This window comes from Dendrobium catenatum, unplaced genomic scaffold (assembly GCF_001605985.2).
Source record: "Dendrobium catenatum unplaced genomic scaffold, ASM160598v2 fragScaff_scaffold_943, whole genome shotgun sequence".
Lineage (NCBI taxonomy): Eukaryota > Viridiplantae > Streptophyta > Magnoliopsida > Asparagales > Orchidaceae > Dendrobium > Dendrobium catenatum.
Genome location: NW_021319405.1, coordinates 624,490 through 642,141, shown reverse-complemented (window position 1 = coordinate 642,141; position 17,652 = coordinate 624,490). Strand labels below are relative to the sequence as shown.

General features: G+C 36.8%; 2 protein-coding genes across 2 annotated transcripts in view; both read left to right on the top strand.

The window, feature by feature from the left end:
• Positions 1–5,039, top strand: part of LOC110092336 (T-complex protein 1 subunit alpha) — a 39,362-nt gene extending 34,323 nt beyond the window's left edge. The window contains exons 11-17 of the mRNA XM_028697487.1: positions 835–921; positions 1,391–1,525; positions 1,622–1,726; positions 2,295–2,435; positions 3,057–3,124; positions 3,512–3,602; positions 4,684–5,039. Coding sequence (XP_028553320.1) covers positions 835–921; positions 1,391–1,525; positions 1,622–1,726; positions 2,295–2,435; positions 3,057–3,124; positions 3,512–3,602; positions 4,684–4,767 — 711 coding nt within the window. The 3' untranslated portion in view covers positions 4,768–5,039. The remainder of the gene's footprint in view (positions 1–834; positions 922–1,390; positions 1,526–1,621; positions 1,727–2,294; positions 2,436–3,056; positions 3,125–3,511; positions 3,603–4,683) is intronic.
• A 1,868-nt stretch (positions 5,040–6,907) lies between these two features.
• Positions 6,908–17,422, top strand: LOC110092326 (transcription factor PCF2). Its single transcript, XM_020816830.2, has 3 exons — positions 6,908–7,186; positions 7,298–7,530; positions 16,485–17,422. The coding sequence occupies exon 3, from the start codon at positions 16,495–16,497 to the stop codon at positions 17,260–17,262; it is 768 nt and encodes a 255-aa protein (XP_020672489.1). The 5' UTR covers positions 6,908–7,186; positions 7,298–7,530; positions 16,485–16,494; the 3' UTR covers positions 17,263–17,422.
• The last annotated feature ends 230 nt before the right edge of the window (positions 17,423–17,652 follow it).

The window sequence follows — 17,652 nt, the reverse complement described above, 5'->3', positions numbered from 1 at the left end:
AGAGAGAGAGAGAGAGAGAGAGAGAGAGAGAGAGAGAGCAAGCTTTGGAAGGCGCCGGTGGTAAGATCCTTGGATTAGGCTTAGGATATGGTGGTTAAAGTGGTGTTGGAGATGGAAACAATGGAGGTGGGGAAGGCAGCAATGGTGATGGAGATGGTGGAGATTTGTAGACGAAATTGCTGAGGTAATTAGAGAAGGTAAAGGAGAAGGCGGATGAGATGGTAATGTAGGCAACAATATTGAAGATAAAGGAGATAGTGACAATTGACGTGACAAGTGAAATACAGTTTGATGTGAAAATACTTGATGAGGTGGTGGTGAGAACACCTATGAAGGTGGCGGTGATGTGGTGGTGTTTGCGTCCATCCTGCTAGAGCCATGGAGTTAGTTGAAGCTGTTGCATCCGACCTGTTGAAGTCTGGCAAACAGGAAGAGTGCTTTACTATTTCCTTTTAAGATAAAGCCTGCTTAAACCACATTAATATCGTGCAATGCGGTTCATCAAAACTATGGCAAATGTTTAAAAGAACCTTGGTCGTTGGATTTAAAATCCCTTTAAACTGTAGGGCAGAAGAATTTGTGGGGAATACAATTTTTCCTCTGTATCTTATTTTGGTTCCATCTCTTTTTCTCTTTATATCTATAATTGTACAAAATTGATGCTGTACAATACTCTGCTTTTTTATTTTTGTATTTGGTTATTAGTTTAGCTTCGTTATAAATTTTCTGAAGTTATATGCTTTTTTTTTGTAAGTTATATGCATGCTGAAATATCAATTTGATTGATAGCAGTCTTCTAACGAATTTTTTTTTTTTTTTTTAATGTGATTCCAGTATTTTGTGGAGGCTGGGGCTATTGCTGTTAGACGCGTTCGGAAAGAGGATCTTCGCCATATTGCTAAGGCCACTGGGGCAACTGTGGTATTTTTCTGTCCTACAAAATGATTGCTTAAATATCATGGTTGTATTTTTTAATGTGTTAGAACAAATACAAGCAAGCTGGCGTGCATTTTGACTAATACTGCAGTATGATGTTGATCTGGATTAAACTGAAATGATGTGTTATTAATGTGCATTGTGGTTATATTATTAATTGAAGCATGGTGGATATCTTTGAAGTTGTTTGGCTCTTCAGAGACTTGCTTACTAAAATGATCCTGCTTGGCTTATGAGCTGGTAAAGAGGAAGAATAAGCATGCTCATGTTAGTTGGTTAGGCACTTAGGCTACAAGATTACTTCTTTTTTCCCCTTAAACTTTCACTTCATATCATAAACATCCAACTCTATTGTTCCTTCTTTTTGCTTGTTATTTTCTGGGACCCATGGTCCATTATGTAGCCTAGTTGCACCCTTACTAGGGATTATTAAGTTAGCTGGTCGAACCTGCAGGTTACCACATTTGCTGACATGGAAGGAGAGGAAACATTTGATTCATCATTCCTTGGTCAAGCAGATGAAGTTTTGGAGGAACGTATTGCTGATGATGATGTAATTTTGGTCAAAGGCACAAAAAATACAAGTGCAGTGAGTATATTTGGCTATATTCATTTTTGCTTAAAGATTTCAGCCTTTTGAGTGGTATCTTTTTGTTTTTTATATTAATATTTATTAATATCTCAGGTCTCATTGATCCTTAGAGGTGCAAATGACTTCATGCTTGATGAGATGGATCGCTCTTTGCATGATGCATTATCCATTGTGAAGAGAACTCTCGAATCTAATTTGGTATAATTGCACTGAATCTCAATTCCTTGTCCAGTTAAAATTAAGATCTTTTATAATAAATTTTTTCTTCTCTTCCTGGAAAGACAATCTCTGCCTTGACAATGTCCAATTTATTGTGTTCATGTTACCTGAATCTTAAATTCAACTTTTCCATCTTTGGCATCTTAAATAAGTGTTGTGTTCATGAAGAGTGCTCTCCATGTAAACTATGCATATGAATTTTATATGAAAAAAGGATCAAAATCGTCCCTTGATCTTTATGAAAGACCAAAAATGATCTTTAAGATAATTAGAGACCATTTTGATTTTTCATAAATAGACAAAGGACTATTTTGATCATTTTCTCGAGTTTCATAGGATACAGAATTTTCTTGATTCGTATAAAATGTGTTTCCCTTTACCTCATTTTGGCATCAGTAGTTTTGTTTGAAGTTTTCTTCTCACTTTTTCTATGGGTATTTTTTTCATTTATTATTTTATCGTGAATTGTTTATTCTCGTGCACCCATCGATCTACGTACCTTAAACCTACCCTCCTAGTTGACACTATTCAATGGGTGCTACTACAGGTTGTTGCTGGTGGTGGTGCTGTGGAGGCTGCTTTATCTGTGTACTTGGAGAATCTTGCCACAACACTTGGTTCTAGAGAGCAGCTGGCCATAGCAGAGTTTGCTGAGTCTCTTCTTATTATACCCAAGGTGCTTATTAGTGTCCTTTTATGATTATATATATATATATATAGGCTATTACTTCTTATCATTTTTTTAATTTATTTTTCTGGATTGAAACTTATCCCAAATATTTTATTAATTAAAAGGAGTGTACTGGAACAATTGCTAGGCATGTGGTCAACTATAAATATGACCAACACACAAGGCTAGTTACATATCAATTAAGCATGGAGCTAGTGAATATTTAATTTAAAGAGAACTTTAAACTCATGACCACTACTCTGGGAACCAGGAGCAGATCGTTATGCAATTAGACTTGCACCTATACTCGACCTTCTACTTGCAAGCATTTGGAACTATGCACGGAATACCCACTCTGTCACGAGAAAGAAATTATTCTGTGTGGAGACTAGATGCAGAACGCTGTTAAGAGATCAGCCAGAATGCATCACGTTAGCAGTAACGAGCCGCACTACCGAGCAGTACCGAGTACGGGGATGATGTGGCGCATTCTGGTTGGTCTCCGAAGGGTGTTCGGCGTCCGCACAGAATAATTAAAATCCTCTGTCAGTGACTGCAATTAATAAGTTGGGGATTGCTAGGACTTGGAAGGGTAGATCTTTAGCTTTGATACCTGTTTATTCTTGATAATTACATCAGTTTGATGAGCAGTGCTGCCGTGCTCCCTTGATCTGGGAACTGTCAGCAATTTTTATCGAACCATCTACGTAAATATAGATATTGCATGAATTGCCCTAGTGAACGGAAGAAAATAAATGAAAAGAATACGTACTCATCTAGTACAGATAGGAGAAAAATGAATTATGGTCCGGATAATGTTAAACAAGGTATGGGCCAGCATAGGGTTTTTATGGTGGGAAAAATGACCCTTCAGTAGTTTGCATTTGCATTATAGCAATATTTTAATCGGAAAGCAGCTCATAAGTTATGGCTTGAAAAGTTCGTTATGTTCTAACTGTCATGAACATTCATACTCTAAAAATTTTACCGTGGAAAATTATGTTCTTTAGTATTTAATGAAGGTCTGTTAACCGGATTTTGGTTTTGCTTATTGATTGGACCTTACAACCACATTCTCTCTTTCGATTTTGCAGCATGGGATTGGACCTTTTGAAAGGCAATATCCGCAATAATCTTGAAGCTGGAGTAATTGAGCCGTCAATGAGCAAAGTGAAGATTATACAGGTAATAAGCTTTAAAATATTCTTGACCTTGCTTCATTAATGATAATAATAAACTGCTTATACTTGAATAACCTATTAACTCAAGGGAAAAATTAGTATGTTTACTCTGATTACTTTGTTACTTATGTGGCTAAGGGTGGGGTGGTTAGTTGCCTCCATTGTGGGCTGAAGGTCATAAATATGAGTTATGAAAATAACCTTATCTGCAGCATGTAGGTAAGGCTGTGTGGGATCTTAATGCATAAGGCTTGGTCTTAGTACAAATTAAAATTTTTGTACTAAACTTCCGTTTTAAGAGCAATAAAAAAGTCGTCTCAAACGAAGCCTTATCTTGTTGCTTATCAACTGTCCAAATTCTCTTAACATTCAAGACTCTAATTTATATATTTAACACTTAATTCTGACAATTTGATACATTTGTTGAACATGATTTCAATTTTGCTGGCAAAGAGCCTAAAATAATCACCAGAATATTTGTATGTGGCCAGGTTAGTCCCATAGTAGTCTCTCGTCTTTGTAAAATTGATTCCAGATGGTCCCTTAGGGTTTTGATTGATATTAATTTTATGTGGTCAAGAGACTAAGGTTTCGTTTGAGACAGTTTTCTTATTGCTTTTTAAAACAATTTTCTAGTGCAAAAAAATTTAATTTTTGCAGATGTTTGCACTAGAAAGCTGCTTTAAGAAGCAGTAAGAAAGCCGTCCTAAACGAAGTCTAAGCTCTTGTTTGGGACAACTTTCTTGCTGCTTTTTAAAACAGTTTTTTAGTATGAAAATTTTAATTTTTATATTACAAAACTGTTTTAAGAATAATTAAAAAGCCGTCCCAAACAAAGCCTAAATTAAGATCAACTTTGTATCCCAATTTCTATCAATTTCATTTTAAGGGGTCATTTGAGATTAATTTTGTAGGTTTGAATGGCAAAATTACAGAAATATAATACTCTGGAACTAAATTGATCAAATACGAATATGTGGATGACCATTTTAGGCTTTTTATCTAATTTTCCTTTTATAATTAACCACACATGTAGCTGTATCTTAACCTCGCGTTGTTCCTCTCCTCTTTTTCTGTGGTGCCAGTTTGCTACTGAGGCAGCCATAACAATTCTGAGAATCGACGATATGATTAAGCTATTTAAAGATGAACAGGAGGGGGAAGACTAAGCCAGGATTGGAGTACACTGAGGTAATTGAACTGAAGTAACAATTGTGTCAGACTAATTTATCTGTCCAGTGTTATTGATTGTTTTGAGGCATTCTGTTATTCTCAAACATTTGGCTTGTATTATGGATGTGGGCTCAGGTTGTTGTTCTCTGTAAGAAAATTAGTAGGTCATATTAGACGAGAAATTCTTTTCGCTTATAAGCTGCTTATAAAGCTGGTAGATATCTTGAAATTAGCTTGGTTCCATATAATTCGATGGATTGTGTCTTGATTTGATTCAATTTTGAATTGAATTGGCTTGAAGAAGCTCGTTTTTGAGCTAGCTCCAACTTGAAATTGAGCTGGTTTGAAATCATTTATTTTCTACTTTTATTAATTTTGAGAAATATGATGTGTGCATAATTATTATATAAATGTTTTGATGCCTATCAAATTTTTAAAATAAATATTATTTAATATTTGTTGCGGGCTATAATATACACGCCTATAGAGATGGGATTTTTGTCTCAGCGTTGTACGAATATTCAACACATAAACAGAGAATTTAGAAACAAAATATTTTTATGTGAAAATTTTTAATAAAGGAAAAAATCATGAGGTCACACCCTGTTAATAGTCAATTGTTGGGTTGAAATCTTGTGATGAATGAAAATTTGATAATGTTTGGTGGTAGGACAAAAGTTTGGCGGTGGTTAAGGAGTTTGGTAGCATGAGAACTCTAGTTTTTTCTCTCTTTCTTGTTTGTCTTTTCTTTTTATGAGAATGAGGGGTTAATTTATAATTTTTTTAGAGTGACATGATAAATAAATAAAGTGAGATCAAGGTAAGTTGGGATTGGTTTGAATAGACAATCGATACTGATCCCTTTAATTGTGGACAGTTACTAGGTATTTGAATGCCTTTTTGATATCATAATTTGGTGATCTTGAGCTCGTTGGATTCTTCTTGTTGAGCTGCTTGATTTGACTATAAGCATGTCACATTCGGAAATCTTTTGGTCATTCAATTTATAGCTTGAATTTTTCAAATGTGTTTCGGGTCTTTGATTTTGATCCATTTGGGCTCGGATTGAGCCGAATTTGGTGTCGTTGCGTTTGTATTTTTTGAGACGTTCAATTCGAATGTAAGTTTGCAGAAATCAGAGTTTAGATGTTCCAATTTTAATTTTGGAAGTTTCTAACTTAATTTTGCCTTGAGATTCATGCCCAATCAAGATACGTTTTTAAGTTTTTTTGATGATATATCAATATTTATATTACTCAAAAGAAGTTTTATGTTCAGTTGCGTTTTTATGAATGCACGTTTCTATCATCGATAAATGTTTTTGAATGTGATTTTTAAAAATAAATAGTAAAAACCAAAATCTTATAGATTTTTTTTTAATAATTTTTTATTTTTTATGTCGGTCTAATTAAACGTTTGGGTGTTAAATATTATATATTTAACATCTAAATTTTTATATTTATATCTATTTTATATTTATATTTTAATAATATTACATTAGATCTATGAAAAATATATAATTTTTTAATAAATTAATATTAGTAATATTTTTATGTGATTTAAAAAACTAAGATATAAAGTTTGATGGTAACTATGGAGGTATGCTTTGTTCATAAAAATTTAGGCATGGAATTCTAGAGGTATACTTTGTTCGTGCGAATTTAAAAAAATTGAATGTAATCGCTCTCTTATTTGGTTGGTTTGATTCAGTTATTTAGATTTTTTTTAATTAGTATAGGCTAACAAGTAAAAATGAATTATATTAATTTATATAAAAAATTATATAAATATAGTAAATTACCAAATAACAATGGGTAATGTGGTTATTATTTATTTTACTTGCAAAAGTTATTTCGGAATTTTTTAATATATTATTTAAATTAAATATAAGTAGATTCGATAAAGTTTACATTAATAATGTTTTAATTTATCTGCAATCGGATTGAATTAAATAAATAAATGCTACATTTGATTTAGTTTGATTTGAAAGCTAATTTAGTTGATTTAATTATTTAAATTTTACAATTAAAATTAATTAATTTAATTAATTTATATATCGAATCATTCAAAAAGATCAAATGCACATCCTATAAGTATAAATCTATGTAAGGTCTCCTCCAATTCCCGTTCGTTTTGGTCGTCCTCTTCTCGTCCTTCAGAATGGGATTTTGACGGTCAGGCGCCTGGAAATGGAGCGCGGTAAATGCCGATTTCCGAAAAGGGTTTGCTCGACGGCCCATTGCAACGGGAAGATCTACGCCATTGCAGCTCCGTGAGGTTTGGGGGTTTTCGATCCCAACGATTCTTCCCCAAAAAATCGTCGTAATCCCTTCGTTGAAGTTCGGATAGGATATCTTGTGGAGACGATCGGAAATCTCGTGGTCTTCGTCAAGGGCAGTTCTTACGGTTTGGAAGGTGAGTAATTCGAGGCCTTTCAGATGGAAAACGAAGGGTAGACTCCGGAGTGGTATTGAGGAACTGACATCCGTGGCCGATCTCTTTTTTTTTTTTTTTTACAATGAGCAGAGCTTCTCGATCGGTGACGGTGATTTCGCTGGCTGTAAGGAAAACTGCATCTATTACCTCAATGCTTGCTATGGTCCATGGAGATTAGGGTTGGAAGCTTGGCGGGGACGATGATGTGGCCCTGTGCTGCATTCAGAGCAGTAAGGTTACAATTATTCCATTCGAGATGGAAGATAAAGATCTGATGTGGAAACATACTTTGTGGATTAAGCCTACTCTGTGGAAGTATTGAGGTAACCTTCCTAGCTCCTGCTTGTAATATGTATTTTTATTTAGAGAATTTACATGCATTTCATCTAATATTATTATATTCAGATATCTAATATCTAATATCTAAAAATATTTTATTTATTTACCTAACACTTAAAATCTACATCAAATAAACCTCTCTGTTACATATTACATATTATAAAAGATATCATTTACTATAACTGTAAAATACCTTGTTGTAATATAGTCGACATGTTTTGAGAAAAATGTCTTCCACTGTAAAAATAGGAGTATTGAGGTGTCAATTGTCAGCAAAGTATCAGACGACGCTCAATTATTTGATTAATTGTTCTACCTAAGGAGGGAAGGTTTGCAACTAGGAAGGCACATATATATAGGGGTGTCAAAATTGGGTTCGGTTTAGGTTCGGGTCGAACCCAATATTGTTTAACACAAACCGAACCCGACTCTTTTTGGCAGACGGGTCAAAAAATCCAACCCGAACTCGTCTCGCCGGATTTCCGGGTTGACCCGACCCGACACGAAAACCTAGCTAAGCCAAAATTGTCTGGACTCTATGCGGCACACAGACGAGAGCCTTGAACATGTCTGGACTGTGGGGGAGGTCGGGAGGCACATAGAGTGTCTGGACTCTGGGCGAGGTCGGCAGGCACATAGACGTGTCTGGCCTCCTGTCACGACTCGACCATATGCAACAGCGAAACTAGGTGACTCGACCAGACGCAACAGCTAAACTAGGCGACTCGACAAGACATCACTGCTTCTTACTTCGACTCTGGCGAACAACCGATTCCCGTTAATCTCAAAAGCGGCAAAGCCAGACGACTCGACCAAACTTGGATTGACTACGACGTGTTGACAGCAAACCTAAACTTCTCAATGTCACAAACAGGTTAACCCGGGTTACTTTCGGTTTCCGGTTCAACCCGAACCTAACTCAGTTTTACAAATGGGTTGAAATACCGAACCCGACCTGTTTCTCAAATGGGTTGACCACTCAAAATTTTCGGATCGTGTCAAATATCGACACCCCTACACATGAGACTTGATGGTTGATAGATGTCTGACATTGGAAAGAATGAATGAGAGCCAACTAAGAAAGCTGGATGGCGGTCATTGGTGTGCTTAGGAGATTAGTGACCGAAAAGACCTGTATCGAACATTGGTGGCTAATATATGGCAGACATTGGTGAGCGTTGAACGACATTGAATTCGGAATGTCGGACTGTCGGACATAAGATGACGGTAGGTGGTTTGGCAACTTCAGGTGATAGTAAAGGTATCATGTATTGATATTTAGAGCTTTAGAATACTTCAAATCCAATAATTTGTTGTGAAATCAATCTGATCATTTTGACGGCAAGTTAAGAAATTTATCTGACGGTTGGAGTTGATCAAATTGATCATTTGATGTTTAATGAACCTCTTAGTGTCTTAGTGCTATTAAAATATGTTGTTCTTGATGTTGTTGGATTTTTCTCATCGAGACGCTTGTTTTAACTATAGTCATGTAAAAATTGGTGATCATTTGACCATTCAAATGATCTCGATAAGTTTTCAATTATGATTTTAGTGCTTGATTTAGGCCTATTTGAACTTAAATCAGGACATTCTTGACAGGGGTAGAGTTAGGATTTTTTTCTTGTGGGACACAAATTTAGTACAAAAATTATATTAACAAGCACTGAGCATTAGTAAACCTCTATAATTAACTTTCCAATCTAAGAAATTAAATAAAGAACAACTATTTAATTTCTATTAACATTATTAAACATTTATAATTATCTTTTATAGATAATAATCAAATATGTAATTTAAAAATCAAAGATGAGCACTCATAACTTGTACAGATAAAAATAATATACAAATGATTGAGTTTTTTTTTTTTTAGAACAAGGTATCCACTTGCTGTCACCCCCGAAAAGTCACTTGGCGGTGTGACTAATCTTCATTTGACCTAGAAGAGGCACCCACTCCAGAAACCTTATGGCCCGCACTTGATTGGACCCCATTTAAGAGGCCCTCCCAGTCGAGGGGAATCGAGCATGGGTTGGAGGGTTCCCAACCGTACTTGCTCACCGACCAAGCCAAGCGACGGCGGGTGATTGAGGTTTTTTAAACAGATAATATACGAATCCATATATCTCCCAAATTACTCGCCATATTAAGGGAGAAAGAAAGTAGAGAGAGAGAGAGAGAGAGAGAGAGAGAGAGAGAGGAAAGCGGGCCTTATTAAACAGGGACGGCACAGGTTGCAGGAAACTAGGCTCTATTTCGGGTTAGAGAGAGAGAGAGAGAGAGAGAGGCGGGGGGCCCAAGATCGCGATGAATATAAAGCTCCTGCCGCTTCTCTTACGCTTCTCCACTAGATAGGAGAGTGGAGATCGGGTCTGCGGCCGGGGCTTTTATTTGGTCCGGTGCAAGGACCCAGAGGAAGGTTCGGTTTTGCCTAAAAAAGTGCAAATACCGAGTTTTTTGAAAAAATACCGAGTTTTTCAAAAAACTCGGTATTTGCACTTTTTACTTATTTTTGGCTAAAACCGAACCTTCCTCTACATCCAGTGAAAGGACCTAATAATTGCTCCTGCGGCCGAGTGGTAAATTTCTCCCATCTCTTCCTAGCACAATTCCCCTAATTGTCCCAAAAAAGAAAAAAAAAAGAGTTCATATCGTGCTCCTTCGAACGACTTGAGTCAGTGCAGCCCTCATAAACCTCCTCGACTCCTAGTCGCATGTAGCAAGCACACCCATTACTGCTCGCATTCACAGCTACAACTGAGGTTTCACTTGTTAATATCCTCAGTCTTCTCAGCTTTTCGCATTTCAGTTCTATTTGCATGATCAATATTTCATGTTTGTTCAATTTGAAACTTTCAGTTCTGTTTTTAGCTTATTTTCAGTTCTATAATTTTAGGTCTATTAAGGTGAATTTTTTGGTTGGGGTTCAAGTCAAGTATTAAGTTTGCTTTTAAGCAATAAGCGAAACAGACCATTTTCATATCTTTTAAGCCCAATTAGACCAAAATATACATTATGTGGTTGGTGAGATTGAACTTGAGTGCTGATACATCATCAAAAATTGCCTTGATCAAGCACGAATCTTGAGACATATCTTAGTTGGTCACTTTCACTATTAAATTTGGGATCATCCAAATTGTGATTTAAACAAATTTTTAGTCAAATTGAACATCTCAAAGAGACAAGCTCAAAGGCACAAAAATCGGTCCAATTCGAGCCCAAATGGATTCAAATCTGGGGATCAAAGCGTATTTGGAAGGTTCAAAATATTAATTGGATGACCAAATGATCTCGAAGTATGGCATGATTATAGTTAAATCAAGCAGCTCGACCAAACGAATCCAATGAGCCCAATATCGCTTAATTTTGATGTCATTAAGACACTTAAATGCTTGAAAAATGTTCCATAATTGAGGGAATTAGATGGGCCGTCCAATGGAGCACTCTGAACTTGCCCTGGATCTTCTCCATATTTATAGGGTGTGTCACTCACAAAGATCTATAAATAGGCCTCTACTCTTTTCATGAGGGGCACCTTTGGCTGGAGATTACATAGAGTACTAAGGCTTCAAGGATCTAGAGTTGTACCTAAGAACAACCGCAGGCAAACTTCTGTCGGCAGATCGGATCATCGCCAGTCTCCTGACCACCATCGAACCTTCTCTCCATTGCCAACCATCGTCGAACTACCGCGCGACCGCTGATTATCGTCGCATCTCTGCATACCTGCCAGAACTCTGCCCTATCGCGATCGCCGCCAGACAACCGTCCGGTCGTTGACAACCTTTAAACCACCGCCCCACCGTCGACCACCGCCCGACCATCGATCACCACCCGACCAACCGCCGCCGACAGCCTCCAGACCTCCTCCCGGCCTCCAACAGCTCCCATACCTCTTCCCAGCTGTGGACCGACGCTGGATCTTCGCTCGAACATTGATTGTCATCGAACCTCTGCCCGGCCACTAATTGCCACCAACTTTCTAACCCAACTGCGATCATTACAAACTCCTAAATATATATAAGGAGTTTGACCGACTCTCCAAACTATTGTAATTTTCAAGGTTGTGAAAATCAGACGGGATGAGCAACCGGAAGGAGAGGTTCACGGTTCGGTCGGTTGAAACGGAGTCGAATTAGATGACATAATAAATAATAATATTATTAAAAATAATAAAATTAACATACTCATAATGACAATTTAATCTTAAAAATTTCACTAATATAATTGGGAAGTTTAGAACTAAAAAAAAAGAAATCATGCATATATAATGATATTACAATAATTTTTAAAATTAATATAAATAATTATTTAATAATTATATATTAAATATAAATAAATAATAAATTTCATTTAAATATAACATATTTCAAATATTATTAATTCCAATTTTTATTTATATTAATAAAATTCTTTATATAAAATCTATAAATTTAATGTATAAAAATTAGCTGTTAAGTATTATATTTTTATTTACTAGTATTTACATCTATAAATTTATATAAATTTAACATTATAAAAATATATTTATTAGGATCATAATAATAATTATTTTTTCTAAGAAATTTTTTCTTAATATTATTTGAATTTCCCATTTAGGAGAAAATTTAAGAACATTAAAAATTATAAATAATTAATTTTTTTTGAATAATTATAAATATATAAAATTAATTATTGAAATTTAAGAAGTTAAAAACATTATTATGATTATATTTTTATTTGAAATTGTTCCAAAAATTCTCATTTAAGCAAATTCTCATGCAACTAGAAATTCTAGTTTTTTTAGTCTCATATTCACGTTAGGAGTTTTATGCTCGTTTGTTTAATGCCATCTTTCATTGTAGTCTAATGTGGTAGGGAGGGTCTCGACATGGGATTTAACACGCGAGAGGGATAAGTGGGTTAGTGAACTCCTCGGTGATACGCGCACACGGCGATCATTACAGAGAGATAGTAAAGGTATATATTACTTCGCATGCATATGAGAGCGATCGGCGCTATTTGGCTGGTATCAGCTGGAAGAATCAAAATACTGGACATATTTAAGATATTGACGGGTTTGATTAAACTATCTGCCTATAGTTATAATAATTGTATAAATCAATATTAACATGGTTAAAGTTTGATAGCCAAATAGATAACTGAAGGGTAACAGCTTGAATCCGGGCGCCGCATTCTTAACCCCGAGACTAGTTCCGACGATCACTTAGATAAACCTTTTTTCAAAAGGACCGAACTGATCATAAGATCAGTTCACGGTTGAACCGGTCGAACTGACCGGTCCGGTCCGATTTTAAAAATCATGGTAATTTCATCGCCTCTAAGCTAAAGGACGAGTCAACCTTTATAATTCACTCAAATTTAGTGGAATTTTCTTATCTGGGCAAGACCCCGTGATTTTTCTCTTTTTGGGTTTTTTACAAAAAAAATTTCTAGCGTTTATCCGCTATCTCTTCAACTATCTGTTTGTGTGTTGAATACCGGTGCATCGCTAAGATAAAAAATTATTTCACTCTACCGTCATGAATACACTAGCCTGCAACAAATGCTTATAAATAAGATATAAATACCTTTATTTTTAATAAACTTTATAATGTTATAAAATTAGTTTTTAAAAATATTTAAATTTAATGTTTTATGAGCTCGACTTTTCCACATAACTAAGTTTTTAAGAATGAAAACTTTTTAATTAACTAAATTGAAATATTATTAAAATAAACTAATCATCATTAAGTTTAAAGTAAAATTGATGTTTACTAAATTAAATTTATGATCATTAAGTTTTTTTATTATAATTCTGTGTTTTGTTAATACAGTAATTTATTTTAATGCTATATTATAGCAATGTAATTATTTAATTGGAAATTAACATCATTTAAGCTGTAAGCCAGTCACATTGTTGAATTTGTTTTACTTAGCTTTAACTTAAGCCTCAAATTAAGCAGGCATTAAACGCTTGCTGTCAACGTGTTGAAGTGTCATTGGAAAACCTATCTGTCTTGTTAAACTACCTTTCGCTTGTGTGTAGTAAGCATGAAAATGAAAGGAAATTAGAAAATATCACAAAGGATAGGCATATTTTACATTATTTGAAGAATATTCTTTTTTAACTTTCTTAAAACGATTTTTTGATACAAAAATAAAAATTTACGTAGGGATCTTAGACTTTGTTTGGAATAGATTTTTTGTTGCTTTCTAAAATAGCCTTTTACTCTTTTAACAAAAAAATTTATAATAAGTAAGAATGTAATATAAATTTTCTTAAATACAAATGATAATTATAAAAACTCTAATTTGGGGAATAATTTTGAGCTCATTTATGTTTGATTGTATGTTAATGTTAATCATTAATACGATGCATAGGAATAAATGAGTCGAGTTTAAGCCATCTGAATTTGAATTTAAATTTGAGTTTAATTTTATGATTTCAAACCGATTCATAGCGGATCATTTATTTTAAAAGAGAGAAGCTCTTGTAATAAATGATTAAACAAATAGATAATAGAGAAGAAATGATTAAACAATAATTTAATATAAAGAAAAATGATACAAAATTTAAATATTTTTTTTCTAATTTAAAATATTTTGAATATATTTTACATTAATATATTTTTGTTGGAGTTGGCTCAATTTTGGCTAAATAAATAATTGAGCCATAGCTCATGGCATGGATGGAGTTGAATTGAGTTGACTCAATGCCAACTTGACTCACTTGACTCATTTGACTCACTTGACTCACTTGACTCACTTGACGCAGCCGCATCGCTAACCATGTTAGAATGGACTCGGTAATACTCGAAACTTCACCTCACCTTTTTTTGACAAATTCCTCGAATGCATATATAAATTTACAACAGAACTCAATTTCGACCAAGAAATAGAACCAAGATTATAGAATACCACGTGGATGCTTATCTGCCGTCATATCCTTGGGTTTGTTTTCTTTGTGCGCGGAAAGTAGCTAGTAAAAAACTTTTTAAACTTTAGGTAGACGGCGTACGCCCAGGTTGGGGCCCACATGGATGGGCCCGCGCCTTCAGTGAGTCTTTATATATACGAACATGCGTGGGCGGGGTCTCCTATCCGGGCTTGCGGGTGGGCTCGTGGGCCCCAGTTCTACGTAATGATGGGATGGTGGCGGGAAAGGGCCTGCCCGTGTTGAGATTCAGCCGGCGGAAAAGTGCAGGCCAGTGGGCCCCTAGCCGAGGAACGGACCGGGACGGCCGAACCGGCGGAGCGTAGACCGGCTAGTCAGACGGTAGCGGATGACAGGACCCACCGTGAATGGTACAGCCAGATGGACACAAAACTGAAAAAGTAGGAAAGAGCGGGACCATCCGGTCGCTTGTTGGGGCCACCCGTATTTTTGTTCTCTTCCAAGGCTGTGGTCGACCAAGCCGGCGGTTCTCCTGAACCAGTCCGCCAGATCGGTTGGTTTTCCCAGCCATGCTGGAATCCAATATTGAGAAGGTACTGATTTTATGAGAATTTTTTTTTCTAAAAATTGATGGAAAAATATTTGACTCGCTCTAGATTCAATTCAGAAGAATATGCTCATAGTTTATTCAATTTTTTTGGAATTTTTAAGATAATCGCTTAAAAGGGAGAAATTATTAGTCGCAGAATCTCATCCGGAGATCAATCAATCAAAATGTGTCACGTCAACTATACCGAGCAATATTGTGCTGTGTTACCAAGCGAATAATTTTTCCATAAAAGGGGAGCGTCACTTGGCGGAAAGGATTTCAGGTGGCCGATGAAGATGTTGTTCAAACCACATTCGGAGAACTTATAATTATAATAAATTTCAAAAATTATTCTTAATCTAATATATTTTGTTCTAAAAATATATTTTAGAGAATATTTAGCCAAATAAAAGTAATTGAGGCTATATGTAGTCATAGATAAATTAAATATTGAGATATTAAAAATGAGGATGTACATATATAATACTCAAAGCCTTACTATCTACATAGTTTTATCACCAAACTAACCCCCTTAATGCACGTGACATAAAAAAGCCACATGTGTGAGGACTCTACCAAAGGCCATCGAGGAGGAACAATTATTACGTCCTTTGACCTGACGTAGAGCTACGTTCGGCTGCCAATAACATGTCGCCACGTGCTCTTACTCTAAACCGCGCGGTCCGACGACTTGACCCGGAGCAAAATCCGAAAATGCTATGTTCGCGATTTTCTCGGTATTGTTCGGTATTGGTTTGCAAAAATAAGAAATACCGCTCTCTGAAGACCAATACCATGCAAATATCGAGTTGTACCGAATTTTTTACAACTCGATACAACTTGGTATTTGCTCAGGATTTGCTCGGTATTGCTAGAGATTTGCTCGATATTGCTAGGTATTTGCTCGGTATTGCTAGAAAAAATTAGGTACAACTCAGTATTTGCTCGGTATTGCTAGGTATTTGAAATATATCCAAAAGGTAATGGGATGTTGATCGGCTCGTCAAGGATTTAAAAAAAACGCTCGTGCGAGAACCCAAAAAACAGCGGGTCGGGTCGGCGTCTTTTCTTCCTGCTACGTGGCGCTAATACATTGGTGGCCGAACGTAGAGGAACGTACGTTCACCGCCGGACCAAATAAAAGTTCATCGAGGAGATAACGGCGTGCGGCGTCATGTACGCACAGAGAGGAAATCGCTTTAAAAAAATAAGCAAGAAAGTACCGCTCTCCGTAGAAAAGCTCAATTGTTCACTAAAGAACCTGTGGGCTCAGATAATGTTTAAGGGCCCATTACAGATACTCGGCCCATCCTCACCTACACTAAACGGTGGACGGTCGACTGTATAAAGCAAGGTCAGGTCGCTAGGGTTTCGGTTCGTGCGTGTCTTTGGCTCACCCTTTTTGTTCACTAAGCGGAGAGGAAGGAGGGAAAAAGGCGAAAGGCGTGAGATTTTTGTTTTTATTTTGGCAGTGAAACAGAAATGGACTCTCAAGAGAAGGAGATGGAAGACGACAACGGAACATCGATCAGCGTAGACCGGCGAATAATCCCAAAGTCGGAGCCGTTAGAGACGATCGAAACCCCGCTTCCGATCGTCCAGATCCCGGCGAAGCGCAGCAAGGATCGCCACACGAAAGTGGAAGGAAGAGGACGAAGGATCCGGATGCCGGCTGCCTGCGCGGCGCGGATCTTTCAGCTGACACGCGAGCTGGGCCATAAATCCGACGGCGAAACCATCCGATGGCTTCTCCAGCACGCGGAGCACGCTATCTTCGCCGCGACGGGGACTGGAACTATCCCCGCGATAGCTACCAACGTCAATGGAACCCTAAAGGTTCCCACGGAGGCACCGGCTGCTGCTTCAATCTCGCAGGCGGAGGATGACGCCGGAAAGAAGAGGAAAAAACTGCAGCCGATGAGAGGGTCCGATAGGCCACTGATCCCTTCCGGAGGGGCGATTTCGATTCCAGCAGGGTTAGCGCCGATTACGCCTATGTGGGCGATCGCCGGCGGCGGCGCTGCGATGGTGGCGCCGGGGGCTGTGTGGATGTTGCCGTCGAGTCAGATGTGGGGGTTTCCGGCCGGAAGTATGATAGTCGGCGGCGGGCAGGAAGATGGTTCGCCGACGGCGGCAGGCGGGAAGCAGGAGTTGCAGTTGATGAGGGAGACGGCTGAAACGCAAGAGGAAGGTAGGGAAGAGGAGGAAGTAAGTAGGGGACCTCCATCTGAAAAAGTACCAGATAAGTAGGGATTTTTTTTATTTTTATTTTTATTTTTTTTGGCAATTTTACTGAAAATCGCTAATTATCTGGTAATATCAGATCAGTTATGTCTAGTCTAATTTAGAATTTCATGGATTCTCGAAATGGTTAACCATTAATTTCGTGTTTTTTTCTGGGAAAAAAAAACCTCTATGGTCTGCAAGTGCTAAGTTTTTATTATTATTATTATTATTATTATTATAGGAAACTTGTTACAATAATTTTAATTATATTTATGAACTAAATGGCACCCATTTTTTTTTTTTTTTGGAGTCTAAAAGATTTATGGGTGATTATTTCATTTATTCTGGTCGGTCGGTGGTCCCGATTAGGGTGGTGGGCCAAAGGGGAGGCCCAGGCCTGCTGTCATATGAGTG